General features: G+C 63.0%; 1 protein-coding gene across 1 annotated transcript in view; it reads left to right on the forward strand.

Annotated features, from left to right (window-relative positions):
• The first annotated feature begins 9 nt into the window (after positions 1-9).
• Positions 10-17,114, forward strand: part of MRTO4 (MRT4 homolog, ribosome maturation factor) — a 29,229-nt gene continuing 12,124 nt past the window's right edge. The window contains exons 1-2 of the mRNA XM_073656198.1: positions 10-302; positions 381-439. Coding sequence (XP_073512299.1) covers positions 275-302; positions 381-439 — 87 coding nt within the window. The 5' untranslated portion in view covers positions 10-274. The remainder of the gene's footprint in view (positions 303-380; positions 440-17,114) is intronic.

Here is a 17,114-nt window from a genome sequence, read left to right on the forward strand (position 1 = left end):
AGACGGACCGGAAGCTCCAGTCACCGCGCGGAGAGGACGCGGGTAGAGAGTCCACCGGCGGCCGCCTGTCTGCCTGCAGCTCCCTGCTCCGTTACCGAACGGCTCTCCTCAGAAACCGTGTGTGATTGTTGTGTGTACGAGGCCGGGACATCAGAAAATGCACCGGGGGCTGAATAGCAGGCAGTGAGATAGACAGACCTGTCCCCCATAATGCAGCGCGCCGCCGGGGGCCTCACACATCCAGTCTGAGCTACACGTGAATGAGAGCAGAAATATGCCTAAGTCCAAGCGTGACAAGAAAGGTGAGGGGCTCCCGGGGCCACAGCTGTATGACGGGGGCCTGAGCTGGGACATGACTGATCTCTGCTGTTAATTCCCAGTGTTCCTGACCAAGACCAGCAAGAAGGGTCTGGAGGTGAAGCAGAGCCTGATCCAGGAGGTGAGCGGAGGCCGAACACCGGGAGACTGGGGGCCCTCCACAAGTGTATAGTGTCCCCCGCCCCCCCCATCCTCAGGAGTATAATGTCCCCCCCCCCCATCCTCAGGAGTATAATGTCGTTGTCCCCCCCCCCCCCCCCATCCTCAGGAGTATAATGTCGTCGTCGTCGTCCCCCGTCCTCAGGAGTATAATCTCGTCCCCGTTCCCCCCCCCCCCCCATCCTCAGAAATATAATGTCGTCCCTATCCCCCCCCCACCCCCCCCCCCTCCATCCTCAGGAGTATGTCGTCGTCCCCTTCCTCAGGAGTATAATGTCGTGTGTCCCCCCCCCCCCATCCTCAGAAGTATAATGTCTTCCCTGTCCCCCCCCCCCCTATCCTCAGGAGTATAATGTCATCCCCGTCCCGTCCCCCTATCCTCAGAAGTATAATGTCCCTGTTCCCCCCCCCCCCCATCCTCAGAAGTATAATGTTGTCCCCGTCCACAGGAGTGTAATGTCGTCCCTGTCCCCCCATCCTCAGGAGTATAATGTCGTCCCTGTCCCCCCCCCCCCCCCCCCCCCCATCCTCAGGAGTATAATGTCGTCCCTGTGTCCCCCCCCCCCATCCTCAGGAGTATAATGTCGTCCCTGCCCCCCCCCCCCCATCCTCAGAAGTATAATGTTGTCCCCGTTCCCCCTCCCCCCATCCCCCCATCCTCAGGAGTATAATGTTGTCCCCGTTCCCCCCCCTCCCCATCCTCAGGAGTATAATGTCGTCCCCGTTCCCCCCACCCCGTCCTCAGGAGTATAATGTCGTCCCCCCCCACCCCCCCGTCCTCAGGAGTATAATGTCGTCCCCCCCCCACCCCCTCGTCCTCAGGAGTATAATGTCGTCCCCGTTCCCCCCCCCCCCTCAGGAGTGTAATGTCGTCCCCGTTCCCCCCCCCCCCATCCTCAGAAGTATAATGTCCCCCCCGTCCCGTCCTCAGAAGTATAATGTCGTCCCTATCCCCCCCCCACCCCCCCCTCCATCCTCAGGAGTATAATGTCGTCGTCGTCCCCCCCCCCCCCCCCCCCCGTCCTCAGGAGTATAATGTCGTCGTCGTCCCCCCCCCCGTCCTCAGGAGTATAATGTCGTCCCCGTCGTCCCCCCCCCCCCCCCCCCCCCCCGTCCTCAGGAGTATAATGTCGTCCCCCCCCCATCCTCAGGAGTATAATGTCGTCCCCGTTCCCCCCCCCCCCATCCTCAGAAGTATAATGTCGTCCCCGTTCCCCCCCCCCCCCCATCCTCAGAAGTATAATGTCGTCCCCGTTCCCCCCCCCCCCCCATCCTCAGGAGTATAATGTCGTCTTCCCCCCCCCCCCATCCTCAGGAGTATAATGTCGTCCCCCCCCCATCCTCAGGAGTATAATGTCGTCCCCGTTCCCCCCCTCCCCCCATCCTCAGGAGTATAATGTCGTCGTCCCCCCCCCGTCCTCAGGAGTGTAATGTCGTCCCCGTTCCCCCCCCATCCTCAGGGGTATAATGTCGTCGTCCCCCCCCCATCCTCAGGAGTATAATGTCGTCCCCGTTCCCCCCCCCCCCCATCCTCAGGAGTATAATGTCGTCGTCCCCCCCCGTCCTCAGGAGTATAATGTCGTCCCCGTCCCCCCCCCCCCCCCCCCATCCTCAGGAGTATAATGTCGTCCCTATCCCCCCCCCCTCCATCCTCAGGAGTATAATGTCGTCGTCCCCCCCCCCCCCCGTCCTCAGAAGTATAATGTCGTCCCCGTCCCCCCCCCCCCCTATCCTCAGGAGTATAATGTCGTCCCCGTTTCCCCCTTTCCCCCCCCCCCCCATCCTCAGGAGTATAATGTCGTCCCCGTTTCCCCCCCCCCCCCCATCCTCAGGAGTATAATGTTGTCCCCGTTCCCCCCCCCCCCCCCATCCTCAGGAGTATAATGTCCCGTCCCCCCGTCCTCAGAAGTATAATGTCGTCCCCGTTCCCCCCCCCCCCCCCCCCCCCATCCTCAGGAGTGTAATGTTGTCCCCGTTCCCCCCCCCCCCCCCCCCATCCTCAGGAGTATAATGTCGTCCCCGTCCCCCCACCCCGTCCTCAGAAGTATAATGTCGTCCCCGTTCCCCCCCCCCCCCCATCCTCAGGAGTATAATGTTGTCCCCGTTCCCCCCCCCCCCCATCCTCAGGAGTATAATGTCGTCCCCGTCCCCCCACCCCGTCCTCAGAAGTATAATGTCGTCCCCCCCCCATCCTCAGGAGTATAATGTTGTCCCCGTTCCCCCCCCCCCCCCATCCTCAGGAGTATAATGTTGTCCCCGTTCCCCCCCCCCCCCCCCCCATCCTCAGGAGTATAATGTCGTCCCCGTCCCCCCACCCCGTCCTCAGAAGTATAATGTTGTCCCCGTTCCCCCCCCCCCCCATCCTCAGGAGTATAATGTTGTCCCCTTCCCCCCCCCCCCCATCCTCAGGAGTATAATGTTGTCCCCGTTCCCCCCCCCCCCCATCCTCTGGAGTATAATGTTGTCCCCGTTCCCCCCCCCCCCCCATCCTCTGGAGTATAATGTTGTCCCCGTTCCCCCCCCCCCATCCTCAGGAGTATAATGTCGTCCCCGTCCCCCCCCCCGTCCTCAGAAGTATAATGTCGTCCCCGTTCCCCCCCCCCCCCCCCCATCCTCAGGAGTATAATGTTGTCCCCGTTCCCCCACCCCCCCATCCTCAGGAGTATAATGTTGTCCCCGTTCCCCCCCCCCCCCCCATCCTCAGGAGTATAATGTTGTCGCCCCCCCCCCCCATCCTCAGGAGTATAATGTCGTCCCCGTTCCCCCCCCCCCCCCATCCTCAGGAGTGTAATGTTGTCCCCGTTCCCCCCCCCCCCCATCCTCAGGAGTATAATGTCGTCCCCGTCCCCCCCCCCCCCATCCTCAGGAGTGTAATGTCGTCCCCGTTCCCCCCCCCCCATCCTCAGGAGTATAATGTCGTCCCCGTCCCCCCACCCCCATCCTCAGAAGTATAATGTCGTCCCCGTTCCCCCCCCCCCCCCATCCTCAGGAGTATAATGTTGTCCCCGTTCCCCCCCCCCCCCCATCCTCAGGAGTATAATGTTGTCCCCGTTCCCCCCCCCCCCCCCCATCCTCAGGAGTATAATGTCGTCCCCGTCCCCCACCCCCATCCTCAGAAGTATAATGTCGTCCCCGTCCCCCTCCCCCCCATCCTCAGGAGTATAATGTTGTCCCCGTTCCCCCCCCCCCCCATCCTCAGGAGTATAATGTTGTCCCCGTTCCCCCCCCCCTCATCCTCAGGAGTATAATGTTGTCCCCGTTCCCCCCCCCCCCCATCCTCAGGAGTGTAATGTTGTCCCCGTTCCCCCCCCCCCCCCATCCTCTGGAGTATAATGTCGTCCCCGTCCCCCCACCCCGTCCTCAGAAGTATAATGTCGTCCCCGTTCCCCCCCCCCCCCATCCTCAGGAGTATAATGTTGTCCCCGTTCCCCCCCCCCCCCCCCCATCCTCAGGAGTGTAATGTCGTCCCCGTCCTCAGAAGTATAATGTCGTCGTCCCCCCCCCCCGTCCTCAGAAGTATAATGTTGTCCCCGTTCCTCCCCCCCCCCCCCATCCTCAGGAGTATAATGTTGTCCCCGTTCCCCCCCCCCTCCCCATCCTCAGGAGTATAATGTCGTCCCCGTTCCCCCCACCCCGTCCTCAGGAGTATAATGTCGTTCCCCCCCCCCATCCTCAGGAGTATAATGTCGTCGTCCCACCCCCTCGTCCTCAGGAGTATAATGTCATCCCCGTCCCCCCCCCACCCCCCCGTCCTCAGGAGTATAATGTCGTCCCCGTTCCCCCCCCCCCCCCCCCTCAGGAGTGTAATGTCGTCCCCGTTTCCCCCCCCCATCCTCAGAAGTATAATGTCCCCCCCGTCCCGTCCTCAGAAGTATAATGTCGTCCCTATCCCCCCCCCCACCCCCCCCTCCATCCTCAGGAGTATAATGTCGTCGTCCCCCCCCCCCCCCGTCCTCAGAAGTATAATGTCGTCGTCCCCCCCCCCCGTCCTCAGGAGTATAATGTCGTCGTCCCCCCCCCCCCGTCCTCAGGAGTATAATGTCGTCGTCCCCCCCCCATCCTCAGGAGTATAATGTTGTCCCCCCCCCCCCCCCCCCATCCTCAGAAGTATAATGTTGTCCCCGTCCCCCCCATCCTCAGGAGTATAATGTCGTCCCCGTCCCCCCCACTCCGTCCTCAGAAGTATAATGTTGTCCCCGTTCCCCCCCCCCCATCCTCAGGAGTATAATGTTGTCGTCGTCCCCCCCCCCCGTCCTCAGAAGTATAATGTCGTCGTCCCCCCCCCCCATCCTCAGGAGTATAATGTTGTCCCCCCCCCCCCCATCCTCAGGAGTATAATGTTGTCCCCGTCCCCCCCCCCCCCCCCATCCTCAGGAGTATAATGTTGTCCCCGTCCCCCCGTCCCCCCCATCCTCAGGAGTATAATGTCGTCCCCGTCCCCCACCCCGTCCTCAGAAGTATAATGTTATCCCCGTTCCCCCCCCCCCATCCTCAGGAGCATAATGTTGTCCCCGTTCCCCCCCCCCCCCCCATCCTCAGGAGTATAATGTTGTCCCCGTTCCCCCCCCCCCCCCATCCTCAGGAGTGTAATGTTGTCCCCGTTCCCCCCCCCCCCATCCTCTGGAGTATAATGTCGTCCCCGTCCCCCACCCCGTCCTCAGAAGTATAATGTTAATGTCGTCCCCGTTTCCCCCCCCCCCCCCATCCTCAGGAGTATAATGTTGTCCCCGTTCCCCCCCCCATCCTCAGGAGTATAATGTCCCCCCCCCCCCCCCCCCGTCCTCAGAAGTATAATGTTGTCCCCGTTCCCCATCCTCAGGAGTATAATGTTGTCTCCGTTCCCCCCCCTCCCCATCCTCAGGAGTATAATGTCGTCCCCGTTCCCCCCACCCCGTCCTCAGGAGTATAATGTCGTCCCCCCCCCCACCCCCTCGTCCTCAGGAGTATAATGTCGTCCCCCCCCCCCCCCCCCCCGTCCTCAGGAGTATAATGTCGTCCCCGTTCCCCCCCCCCCCCCCTCAGGAGTGTAATGTCGTCCCCGTTTCCCCCCCCCCATCCTCAGAAGTATAATGTCCCCCCCGTCCCGTCCTCAGAAGTATAATGTCGTCCCTATCCCCCCCCCCCTCCATCCTCAGGAGTATAATGTCGTCGTCCCCCCCCCCCCCCCCCCCGTCCTCAGGAGTATAATGTCGTGTCCCCCCCCCCGTCCTCAGGAGTATAATGTCGTGTCCCCCCCCCCCCCCCCCCCGTCCTCAGGAGTATAATGTCGTCGTCCCGTCCCCCCCCCCCCGTCCTCAGGAGTATAATGTCGTCCCCGTTCCCCCCCCCCCCCCCGTCCTCAGGAGTATAATGTCGTCCCCGTTCCCCCCCCCCCCCGTCCTCAGGCGTATAATGTCCCCCCCGTCCCCCCCCCCCCCCCCCCGTCCTCAGGAGTATAATGTCGTCCCCGTTCCCCCCCCCCCCCCCCTCAGGAGTGTAATGTCGTCCCCGTTTCCCCCCCCCCCATCCTCAGAAGTATAATGTCCCCCCCGTCCCGTCCTCAGAAGTATAATGTCGTCCCTATCCCCCCCACCCCCCCCTCCATCCTCAGGAGTATAATGTCGTCGTCGTCGTCCCCCCCCCCCCCCCCGTCCTCAGGAGTATAATGTCGTCGACCCCCCCCCCCCCCCCCCCGTCCTCAGGAGTATAATGTCGTCGTCGTCCCCCCCCCCCCCGTCCTCAGGAGTATAATGTCGTCCCCCCCCCCGTCCTCAGGAGTATAATGTCGTCCCCCCCCCCCCCCCCCCCGTCCTCAGGAGTATAATGTCGTCGTCGTCCCCCCCCCCCGTCCTCAGGAGTATAATGTCGTCGTCCCCCCCCCCCCCGTCCTCAGGAGTATAATGTCGTCGTCCCCCCCCCCCCGTCCTCAGGAGTATAATGTCGTCGTCCCCCTCCCCGTCCTCAGGAGTATAATGTCGTCGTCGTCGTCCCCCCCCCCGTCCTCAGGAGTATAATGTCGTCGTCGTCGCCCCCCCCCCCGTCCTCAGGAGTATAATGTCGTCCCCGTTCCTCCCCCCCCCATCCTCAGGAGTATAATGTCGTCCCCGTTCCCCCCACCCCGTCCTCAGGAGTATAATGTCGTTCCCCCCCCCCATCCTCAGGAGTATAATGTCGTCGTCCCACCCCCTCGTCCTCAGGAGTATAATGTCATCCCCGTCCCCCCCCACCCCCCCGTCCCTCAGGAGTATAATGTCGTCCCCGTTCCCCCCCCCCCCCCCCGCAGGGAGTGTAATGTCGTCCCCGTTTCCCCCCCCCATCCTCAGAAGTATAATGTCCCCCCGTCCCGTCCTCAGAAGTATAATGTCGTCCCTATCCCCCCCCCCCACCCCCCCCTCCATCCTCAGGAGTATAATGTCGTCGTCCCCCCCCCCCCGTCCTCAGAAGTATAATGTCGTCGTCCCCCCCCCCCCCCCGTCCTCAGGAGTATAATGTCGTCGTCCCCCCCCCCCCATCCTCAGGAGTATAATGTTGTCCCCCCCCCCCCCCCCCCATCCTCAGAAGTATAATGTTGTCCCCGTCCCCCCCATCCTCAGGAGTATAATGTCGTCCCCGTCCCCCCCACTCCGTCCTCAGAAGTATAATGTTGTCCCCGTTCCCCCCCCCCCATCCTCAGGAGTATAATGTTGTCGTCGTCCCCCCCCCCGTCCTCAGAAGTATAATGTCGTCGTCCCCCCCCCCCATCCTCAGGAGTATAATGTTGTCCCCCCCCCCCCATCCTCAGGAGTATAATGTTGTCCCCGTCCCCCCCCCCCCCCCATCCTCAGAGTATAATGTTGTCCCCGTCCCCCCCATCCTCAGGAGTATAATGTCGTCCCCGTCCCCCCACCCCGTCCTCAGAAGTATAATGTTATCCCCGTTCCCCCCCCCCATCCTCAGGAGCATAATGTTGTCCCCGTTCCCCCCCCCCCCCCCCATCCTCAGGAGTATAATGTTGTCCCCGTTCCCCCCCCCCCCCCATCCTCAGGAGTGTAATGTTGTCCCCGTTCCCCCCCCCCCCATCCTCTGGAGTATAATGTCGTCCCCGTCCCCCCACCCCGTCCTCAGAAGTATAATGTCGTCCCCGTTTCCCCCCCCCCCCCCATCCTCAGGAGTATAATGTTGTCCCCGTTCCCCCCCCCATCCTCAGGAGTATAATGTCCCCCCCCCCCCCCCCCGTCCTCAGAAGTATAATGTTGTCCCCGTTCCCCATCCTCAGGAGTATAATGTTGTCTCCGTTCCCCCCCCTCCCCATCCTCAGGAGTATAATGTCGTCCCCGTTCCCCCCACCCCGTCCTCAGGAGTATAATGTCGTCCCCCCCCCCACCCCCTCGTCCTCAGGAGTATAATGTCGTCCCCCCCCCCCCCCCCCGTCCTCAGGAGTATAATGTCGTCCCCGTTCCCCCCCCCCCCCCCCTCAGGAGTGTAATGTCGTCCCCGTTTCCCCCCCCCATCCTCAGAAGTATAATGTCCCCCCCGTCCCGTCCTCAGAAGTATAATGTCGTCCCTATCCCCCCCCCCCTCCATCCTCAGGAGTATAATGTCGTCGTCCCCCCCCCCGTCCTCAGGAGTATAATGTCGTGTCCCCCCCCCCCCGTCCTCAGGAGTATAATGTCGTGTCCCCCCCCCCCCCCCCGTCCTCAGGAGTATAATGTCGTCGTCCCGTCCCCCCCCCCCCCGTCCTCAGGAGTATAATGTCGTCCCCGTTCCCCCCCCCCCCCGTCCTCAGGAGTATAATGTCGTCCCCGTTCCCCCCCCCCCCCCGTCCTCAGGCGTATAATGTCCCCCCCGTCCCCCCCCCCCCCCCCCGTCCTCAGGAGTATAATGTCGTCCCCTGTTCCCCCCCCCCCCCCCCTCAGGAGTGTAATGTCGTCCCCGTTTCCCCCCCCCCCATCCTCAGAAGTATAATGTCCCCCCGTCCCGTCCTCAGAAGTATAATGTCGTCCCTATCCCCCCCACCCCCCCTCCATCCTCAGGAGTATAATGTCGTCGTCGTCGTCCCCCCCCCCCCCCGTCCTCAGGAGTATAATGTCGTCGACCCCCCCCCCCCCCCCCCCCGTCCTCAGGAGTATAATGTCGTCGTCCCCCCCCCCCCCCGTCCTCAGGAGTATAATGTCGTCCCCCCCCGTCCCCCCCCCCGTCCTCAGGAGTATAATGTCGTCGTCCCCCCCCCCCCCCGTCCTCAGGAGTATAATGTCGTCGTCGTCCCCCCCCCCCGTCCTCAGGAGTATAATGTCGTCGTCCCCCCCCCCCGTCCTCAGGAGTATAATGTCGTCGTCCCCCCCCCCCCGTCCTCAGGAGTATAATGTCGTCGTCCCCCTCCCCGTCCTCAGGAGTATAATGTCGTCGTCGTCGTCCCCCCCCCGTCCTCAGGAGTATAATGTCGTCGTCGTCGCCCCCCCCCCCGTCCTCAGGAGTATAATGTCGTCCCCGTTCCTCCCCCCCCCATCCTCAGGAGTATAATGTTGTCCCCGTTCCCCCCCTCCCCATCCTCAGGAGTATAATGTCGTCCCCGTCCCTCCCCCCCCCCATCCTCAGGAGTATAATGTCGTCCCCGTCCCCCCACCCCGTCCTCAGAAGTATAATGTCGTCCCCGTCCCCCCCCCCCCCCCCCATCCTCAGGAGTATAATGTTGTCCCCGTTCCCCCCCCCCCCCCCATCCTCAGGAGTGTAATGTCGTCCCCCCCCCCCCCCCCCGTCCTCAGAAGTATAATGTCGCCCCCGTCCTCAGAAGTATAATGTTGTTGTCCCCCCCCCCCCCGTCCTCAGGAGTATAATGTTGTCCCCGTTCCCCCCCCCTCCCCATCCTCAGGAGTATAATGTCGTCCCCGTCCCCCCCCCCCGTCCTCAGGAGTATAATGTCGTCGTCGTCCCCCCCCCCCCCGTCCTCAGGAGTATAATGTCGTCGTCGTCCCCCCCCCCCCGTCCTCAGGAGTATAATGTCGTCGTCCCGTCCTCAGGAGTATAATGTCGTCCCCCCCCCCCCCCCCCGTCCTCAGGAGTATAATGTCGTCGTCGTCCCCCCCCCCCCCGTCCTCAGGAGTATAATGTCGTCCCCGTTCCCCCCCCCCCCCATCCTCAGGAGTATAATGTTGTCACCGTTCCCCCCCTCCCCATCCTCAGGAGTATAATGTCGTCCCCGTCCCTCCCCCCCCCCCCCCCATCCTCAGGAGTATAATGTCGTCCCCGTCCCCCCACCCCGTCCTCAGAAGTATAATGTCGTCCCCGTTCCCCCCCCCCCGTCCTCAGGAGTATAATGTCGTCCCCGTCCCTCCCCCCTCCCCATCCTCAGGAGTATAATGTCGTCCCCGTCCCTCCCCCCCCCCCATCCTCAGGCGTATAATGTCGTCCCCGTCCCCCCACCCCGTCCTCAGAAGTATAATGTCGTCGCCCCCCCCCCCCCCCCATCCTCAGGAGTATAATGTCGTCCCCGTTCCCCCCCCCCCATCCTCAGGAGTGTAATGTCGTCCCCGTCCCCGTCCCCCCCGTCCTCAGAAGTATAATGTCGTCCCCGTCCCCCGTCCCCCCCGTCCTCAGAAGTATAATGTTGTCCCCGTCCCGTCCCCCATCCTCAGGAGTATAATGTTGTCCCCGTTCCCCCCCTCCCCATCCTCAGGAGTATAATGTCGTCCCCGTCCCAGGAGTATAATATCGTCCCCGTTCCCCCCCCCATCCTCAGGAGTATAATGTCGTCCCCCCCCCCATCCTCAGGAGTATAATGTCGTCGTCGTCCCCCCCCCCCCCATCCTCAGGAGTATAATGTCGTCTTCCCCCCCCCCCCATCCTCAGGAGTATAATGTCGTCCCCCCCCCCCTTCCTCAGGAGTGTAATGTCGTCCCCGTTCCCCCCCCATCCTCAGGAGTATAATGTCGTCCCCGTTCCCCCCCCCCCCCCCCATCCTCAGGAGTATAATGTCGTCCCCCCCCCCCCCCCCGTCCTCAGGAGTGTAATGTCGTCGTTCCCCCCCCCCCCATCCTCAGGAGTATAATGTCGTCCCCGTTCCCCCCCCCCATCCTCAGGAGTATAATGTTGTCCCCGTTCCCCCCCCCCCATCCTCAGAAGTATAATGTCGTCCCCGTTCCCCCCCCCCCCATCCTCAGGAGTATAATGTCGTCCCCGTTCCCCCCCCCCCCCCCCCCATCCTCAGGAGTATAAATGTCGTCCCCGTCCCCCCCCCGTCCTCAGGAGTGTAATGTCGTCCCCGTCCCCCCCCGTCCTCAGGAGTATAATATCGTCCCTGTCCCCCCCCCCCCCTATCCTCAGGAGTATAATGTCATCCCCGTCCCGTCCCCCTATCCTCAGAAGTATAATGTCCCTGTTCCCCCCCCCCCCCATCCTCAGAAGTATAATGTTGTCCCCGTCCTCAGGAGTGTAATGTCGTCCCTGTCCCCCCATCCTCAGGAGTATAATGTCGTCCCTGTCCGTCCCCCCCCCCCCCCCCCATCCTCAGGAGTATAATGTCGTCCCTGTGTCCCCCCCCCCCCCCCCCATCCTCAGGAGTATGTCGTCCCTCCCCCCCCCCATCCTCAGGAGTATAATGTCGTCCCTGCCCCCCCCCCCATCCTCAGGAGTATAATGTCGTCCCCGTTCCCCCCCCTCCCCATCCTCAGGAGTATAATGTCGTCCCCGTTCCCCCCCCCCCCGTCCTCAGGAGTATAATGTCGTTCCCCCCCCCCCCCACCCCCTCGTCCTCAGGAGTATAATGTCGTCCCCGTTCCCCCCCCCCCCCGTCCTCAGGAGTATAATGTCGTCCCCGTTCCCCCCCCCCCCTCAGGAGTGTAATGTCGTCCCCGTTTCCCCCCCCCCATCCTCAGAAGTATAATGTCCCCCCCGTCCCGTCCTCAGAAGTATAATGTCGTCCCTATCCCCCCCCCCCCACCCCCCCCCTCCATCCTCAGGAGTATAATGTCGTCGTCGTTTCCCCCCCCCCCTGTCCTCAGGAGTATAATGTCGTCCCCGTTCCCCCCCCCCCCATCCTCAGAAGTATAATGTCGTCCCCGTTCCCCCCCCCCCCATCCTCAGGAGTATAATGTCGTCTTCCCCCCCCCCATCCTCAGGAGTATAATGTCGTCGTCCCCCCCCCCCCCCCATCCTCAGGAGTATAATGTCGTCCCCGTTCCCCCCCCCCCCATCCTCAGGAGTATAATGTCGTCCCCGTCCCCCCCCCCCCCCCCCCATCCTCAGGAGTATAATGTCGTCCCCCCCCCCCCCCGTCCTCAGGAGTGTAATGTCGTCCCCGTCCCCCCCCCGTCCTCAGGAGTATAATATCGTCCCTGTCCCCCCCCCCCCCCTATCCTCAGGAGTATAATGTCATCCCCGTCCCGTCCCCCTATCCTCAGAAGTATAATGTCCCTGTTCCCCCCCCCCCCCCCCATCCTCAGAAGTATAATGTTGTCCCCGTCCTCAGGAGTGTAATGTCGTCCCTGTCCCCCCATCCTCAGGAGTATAATGTCGTCCCCCCCCCCCCCCCCCCCCCCATCCTCAGGAGTATAATGTCGTCCCTGTGTCCCCCCCCCCCATCCTCAGGAGTATAATGTCGTCCCTCCCCCCCCCCATCCTCAGGAGTATAATGTCGTCCCTGCCCCCCCCCCCCCCCATCCTCAGAAGTATAATGTTGTCCCCGTCCCCCCCCCCCCCCCCCCCATCCTCAGGAGTATAATGTTGTCCCCGTTCCCCCCCCTCCCCATCCTCAGGAGTATAATGTCGTCCCCGTTCCCCCCACCCCGTCCTCAGGAGTATAATGTCGTTCCCCCCCCCCCCCACCCCCCCCGTCCTCAGGAGTATAATGTCGTCCCCCCCCCACCCCCTCGTCCTCAGGAGTATAATGTCGTCCCCGTTCCCCCCCCCCCCCCCCCCCCGTCCTCAGGAGTATAATGTCGTCCCCGTTCCCCCCCCCCTCAGGAGTGTAATGTCGTCCCCGTTTCCCCCCCCCCATCCTCAGAAGTATAATGTCCCCCCCCCGTCCCGTCCTCAGAAGTATAATGTCGTCCCTATCCCCCCCCCCCACCCCCCCCTCCATCCTCAGGAGTATAATGTCGTCGTCGTCCCCCCCCCCCCCCGTCCTCAGGAGTATAATGTCGTCGTCGTCGTCCCCCCCCCCCCGTCCTCAGGAGTATAATGTCGTCCCCGTCGTCCCCCCCCCCCCCCCCCCCGTCCTCAGGAGTATAATGTCGTCCCCGTTCCCCCCCCCCCCATCCTCAGGAGTATAATGTCGTCTTCCCCCCCCCCATCCTCAGGAGTATAATGTCGTCGTCCCCCCCCCCCCCATCCTCAGGAGTATAATGTCGTCCCCGTTCCCCCCCCCCCCCATCCTCAGGAGTATAATGTCGTCGTCCCCCCCCGTCCTCAGGAGTATAATGTCGTCCCCGTTCCCCCCCCCATCCTCAGGAGTATAATGTCGTCCCTATCCCCCCCCCCCCTCCATCCTCAGGAGTATAATGTCGTCGTCCCCCCCCCCCCGTCCTCAGAAGTATAATGTCGTCCCCGTCCTCAGAAGTATAATGTCGTCCCCGTCCCCGTCCCCCCCCCCCCCCATCCTCAGGAGTATAATGTCGTCCCCGTTTCCCCCCCCCCCCCATCCTCAGGAGTATAATGTTGTCCCCGTTCCCCCCCCCCCCATCCTCAGGAGTATAATGTCCCGTCCCCCCGTCCTCAGAAGTATAATGTCGTCCCCGTTCCCCGTCCCCCCCATCCTCAGGAGTGTAATGTTGTCCCCCCCCCCCCCCCCCCATCCTCAGGAGTATAATGTCGTCCCCGTCCCCCCACCCCGTCCTCAGAAGTATAATGTCGTCCCCGTCCCCCCCCCCCCCCCATCCTCAGGAGTATAATGTTGTCCCCGTTCCCCCCCCCCCCCCCCCATACTCAGGAGTATAATGTCGTCCCCGTCCCCCCACCCCGTCCTCAGAAGTATAATGTCGTCCCCGTCCCCCCCCCCCCCATCCTCAGGAGTATAATGTTGTCCCCGTTCCCCCCCCCCCCCCCATCCTCAGGAGTATAATGTTGTCCCCGTTCCCCCCCCCCCCCCCCATCCTCAGGAGTATAATGTCGTCCCCGTCCCCCCACCCCGTCCTCAGAAGTATAATGTTGTCCCCGTCCCCGTCCCCCCCCCCCCATCCTCAGGAGTGTAATGTTGTCCCCGTTCCCCCCCCCCCCCCCATCCTCTGGAGTATAATGTTGTCCCCGTTCCCCCCCCCCCCCATCCTCAGGAGTATAATGTCGTCCCCGTCCCCCCCCCCCCCCGTCCTCAGAAGTATAATGTCGTCCCCGTTCCCCCCCCCCCCCCCCATCCTCAGGAGTATAATGTTGTCCCCGTTCCCCCCCCCCCCCCATCCTCAGGAGTATAATGTTGTCCCCCCCCCCCCATCCTCAGGAGTATAATGTCGTCCCCGTTCCCCCCCCCCCCCCATCCTCAGGAGTATAATGTCGTCCCCGTTCCCCCACCCCGTCCTCAGAAGTATAATGTCGTCCCCGTTCCCCCCCCCCCCCCATCCTCAGGAGTGTAATGTCGTCCCCGTCCCCCCACCCCCATCCTCAGGAGTATAATGTCCCCGTTCCCCCCCCCCCCCCCATCCTCAGGAGTGTAATGTCGTCCCCGTTCCCCCCCCCCATCCTCAGGAGTATAATGTCGTCCCCGTTCCCCCCCCCCATCCTCAGGAGTATAATGTCGTCCCCGTCCCCCCACCCCCATCCTCAGAAGTATAATGTCGTCCCCGTTCCCCCCCCCCCATCCTCAGGAGTATAATGTTGTCCCCGTTCCCCCCCCCCCCCCCCATCCTCAGGAGTATAATGTTGTCCCCGTTCCCCCCCCCCCCCCCCATCCTCAGGAGTATAATGTCGTCCCCGTCCCCCCACCCCGTCCTCAGAAGTATAATGTCGTCCCCGTCCCCCCCCCCCCCATCCTCAGGAGTATAATGTTGTCCCCGTTCCCCCCCCCCCCCCCATCCTCAGGAGTATAATGTTGTCCCCGTTCCCCCCCCCCCCCCCATCCTCAGGAGTATAATGTCGTCCCCGTCCCCCCACCCCGTCCTCAGAAGTATAATGTTGTCCCCGTCCCCGTCCCCCCCCCCCCATCCTCAGGAGTGTAATGTTGTCCCCGTTCCCCCCCCCCCCCCCATCCTCTGGAGTATAATGTTGTCCCCGTTCCCCCCCCCCCCCATCCTCAGGAGTATAATGTCGTCCCCGTCCCCCCCCCCCCCCGTCCTCAGAAGTATAATGTCGTCCCCGTTCCCCCCCCCCCCCCCATCCTCAGGAGTATAATGTTGTCCCCGTTCCCCCCCCCCCCCATCCTCAGGAGTATAATGTTGTCCCCGTTCCCCCCCCCCCCCCATCCTCAGGAGTATAATGTTGTCCCCCCCCCCCCCCCCATCCTCAGGAGTATAATGTCGTCCCCGTCCCCCCCCCCCCCCCCATCCTCAGGAGTGTAATGTTGTCCCCGTTCCCCCCCCCCCCCATCCTCAGGAGTATAATGTCGTCCCCGTTCCCCCACCCCGTCCTCAGAAGTATAATGTCGTCCCCGTTCCCCCCCCCCCCCCATCCTCAGGAGTGTAATGTCGTCCCCGTCCCCCCACCCCCATCCTCAGGAGTATAATGTCCCCGTTCCCCCCCCCCCCCCCCCCATCCTCAGGAGTGTAATGTCGTCCCCGTTCCCCCCCCCCATCCTCAGGAGTATAATGTCGTCCCCGTTCCCCCCCCCCATCCTCAGGAGTATAATGTCGTCCCCGTCCCCCCACCCCCATCCTCAGAAGTATAATGTCGTCCCCGTTCCCCCCCCCCCATCCTCAGGAGTATAATGTTGTCCCCGTTCCCCCCCCCCCCCCCATCCTCAGGAGTATAATGTTGTCCCCGTTCCCCCCCCCCCCCCCCATCCTCAGGAGTATAATGTCGTCCCCGTCCCCCCACCCCGTCCTCAGAAGTATAATGTCGTCCCCGTCCCCCTCCCCCCCATCCTCAGGAGTATAATGTTGTCCCCGTTCCCCCCCCCCCCCCCCATCCTCAGGAGTATAATGTTGTCCCCGTTCCCCCCCCCCCCATCCTCAGGAGTATAATGTCGTCCCCGTCCCCCCACCCCGTCCTCAGAAGTATAATGTTGTCCCCGTTCCCCCCCCCCCCCCATCCTCAGGAGTATAATGTTGTCCCCGTTCCCCCCCCCCTCATCCTCAGGAGTATAATGTTGTCCCCGTTCCCCCCCCCCCCCCCCATCCTCAGGAGTATAATGTTGTCCCCGTTCCCCCCCCCCCCCCATCCTCAGGAGTATAATGTTGTCCCCGTTCCCCCCCCCCCCCATCCTCAGGAGTATAATGTCGTCCCCGTCCCCCCACCCCGTCCTCAGAAGTATAATGTCGTCCCCGTCCCCCTCCCCCCCATCCTCAGGAGTATAATGTTGTCCCCGTTCCCCCCCCCCCCCCCATCCTCAGGAGTATAATGTCGTCCCCGTCCCCCCACCCCGTCCTCAGAAGTATAATGTTGTCCCCGTTCCCCCCCCCCCCCCCCCCCATCCTCAGGAGTATAATGTTGTCCCCGTTCCCCCCCCCCTCATCCTCAGGAGTATAATGTTGTCCCCGTTCCCCCCCCCCCCATCCTCAGGAGTGTAATGTTGTCCCCGTTCCCCCCCCCCCCCATCCTCTGGAGTATAATGTCGTCCCCGTCCCCCCACCCCGTCCTCAGAAGTATAATGTCGTCCCCGTTCCCCCCCCCCCCATCCTCAGGAGTATAATGTTGTCCCCGTCCCCCCCCCCCCCCATCCTCAGGAGTATAATGTTGTCCCCGTCCCCCCCCCCCCCATCCTCAGGAGTGTAATGTCGTCCCCATCCCCCCCGTCCTCAGAAGTATAATGTCGTCGTCCCCCCCCTCCCCATCCTCAGGAGTATAATGTCGTCCCCGTTCCCCCCACCCCGTCCTCAGGAGTATAATGTCGTTCCCCCCCCCCCCACCCCCCCATCCTCAGGAGTATAATGTCGTCGTCCCACCCCCTCGTCCTCAGGAGTATAATGTCGTCCCCGTTCCCCCCCCCCCCCCTCCCCGTCCTCAGGAGTATAATGTCGTCCCCGTCCCCCCCCCCCCCCTCAGGAGTGTAATGTCGTCCCCGTCCCCCCCCCCCCCCCCATCCTCAGGAGTATAATGTTGTCCCCGTTCCCCCCCCCCTCATCCTCAGGAGTATAATGTTGTCCCCGTCCCCCCCCCCCCCCATCCTCAGGAGTATAATGTCCCCCCCGTCCCGTCCTCAGAAGTATAATGTCGTCCCTATCCCCCCCCCTCCATCCTCAGGAGTATAATGTCGTCCCCCCCCCCCCCCCCCCCGTCCTCAGAAGTATAATGTCGTCGTCGCCCCCCCCCCCCCCGTCCTCAGGAGTATAATGTCGTCGTCGTCCCCCCCCCCCCATCCTCAGGAGTATAATGTTGTCCCCCCCCCCCCCCCCAATCCTCAGGAGTATAATGTTGTCCCCGTCCCCCCCCATCCTCAGGAGTATAATGTCGTCCCCGTCCCCCCACTCCGTCCTCAGAAGTATAATGTTGTCCCCGTTCCCCCCCCCCATCCTCAGGAGTATAATGTTGTCGTCGTCCCCCCCCCCCCCCCCCATCCTCAGGAGTATAATGTTGTCCCCCCCCCATCCTCAGGAGTATAA

This window comes from Phyllobates terribilis, unplaced genomic scaffold (genome assembly GCF_046119375.1).
Source record: "Phyllobates terribilis strain yellow unplaced genomic scaffold, ASM4611937v1 Scaffold_12__6_contigs__length_324123572, whole genome shotgun sequence".
Classification (NCBI taxonomy): Eukaryota; Metazoa; Chordata; class Amphibia; order Anura; family Dendrobatidae; genus Phyllobates; species Phyllobates terribilis.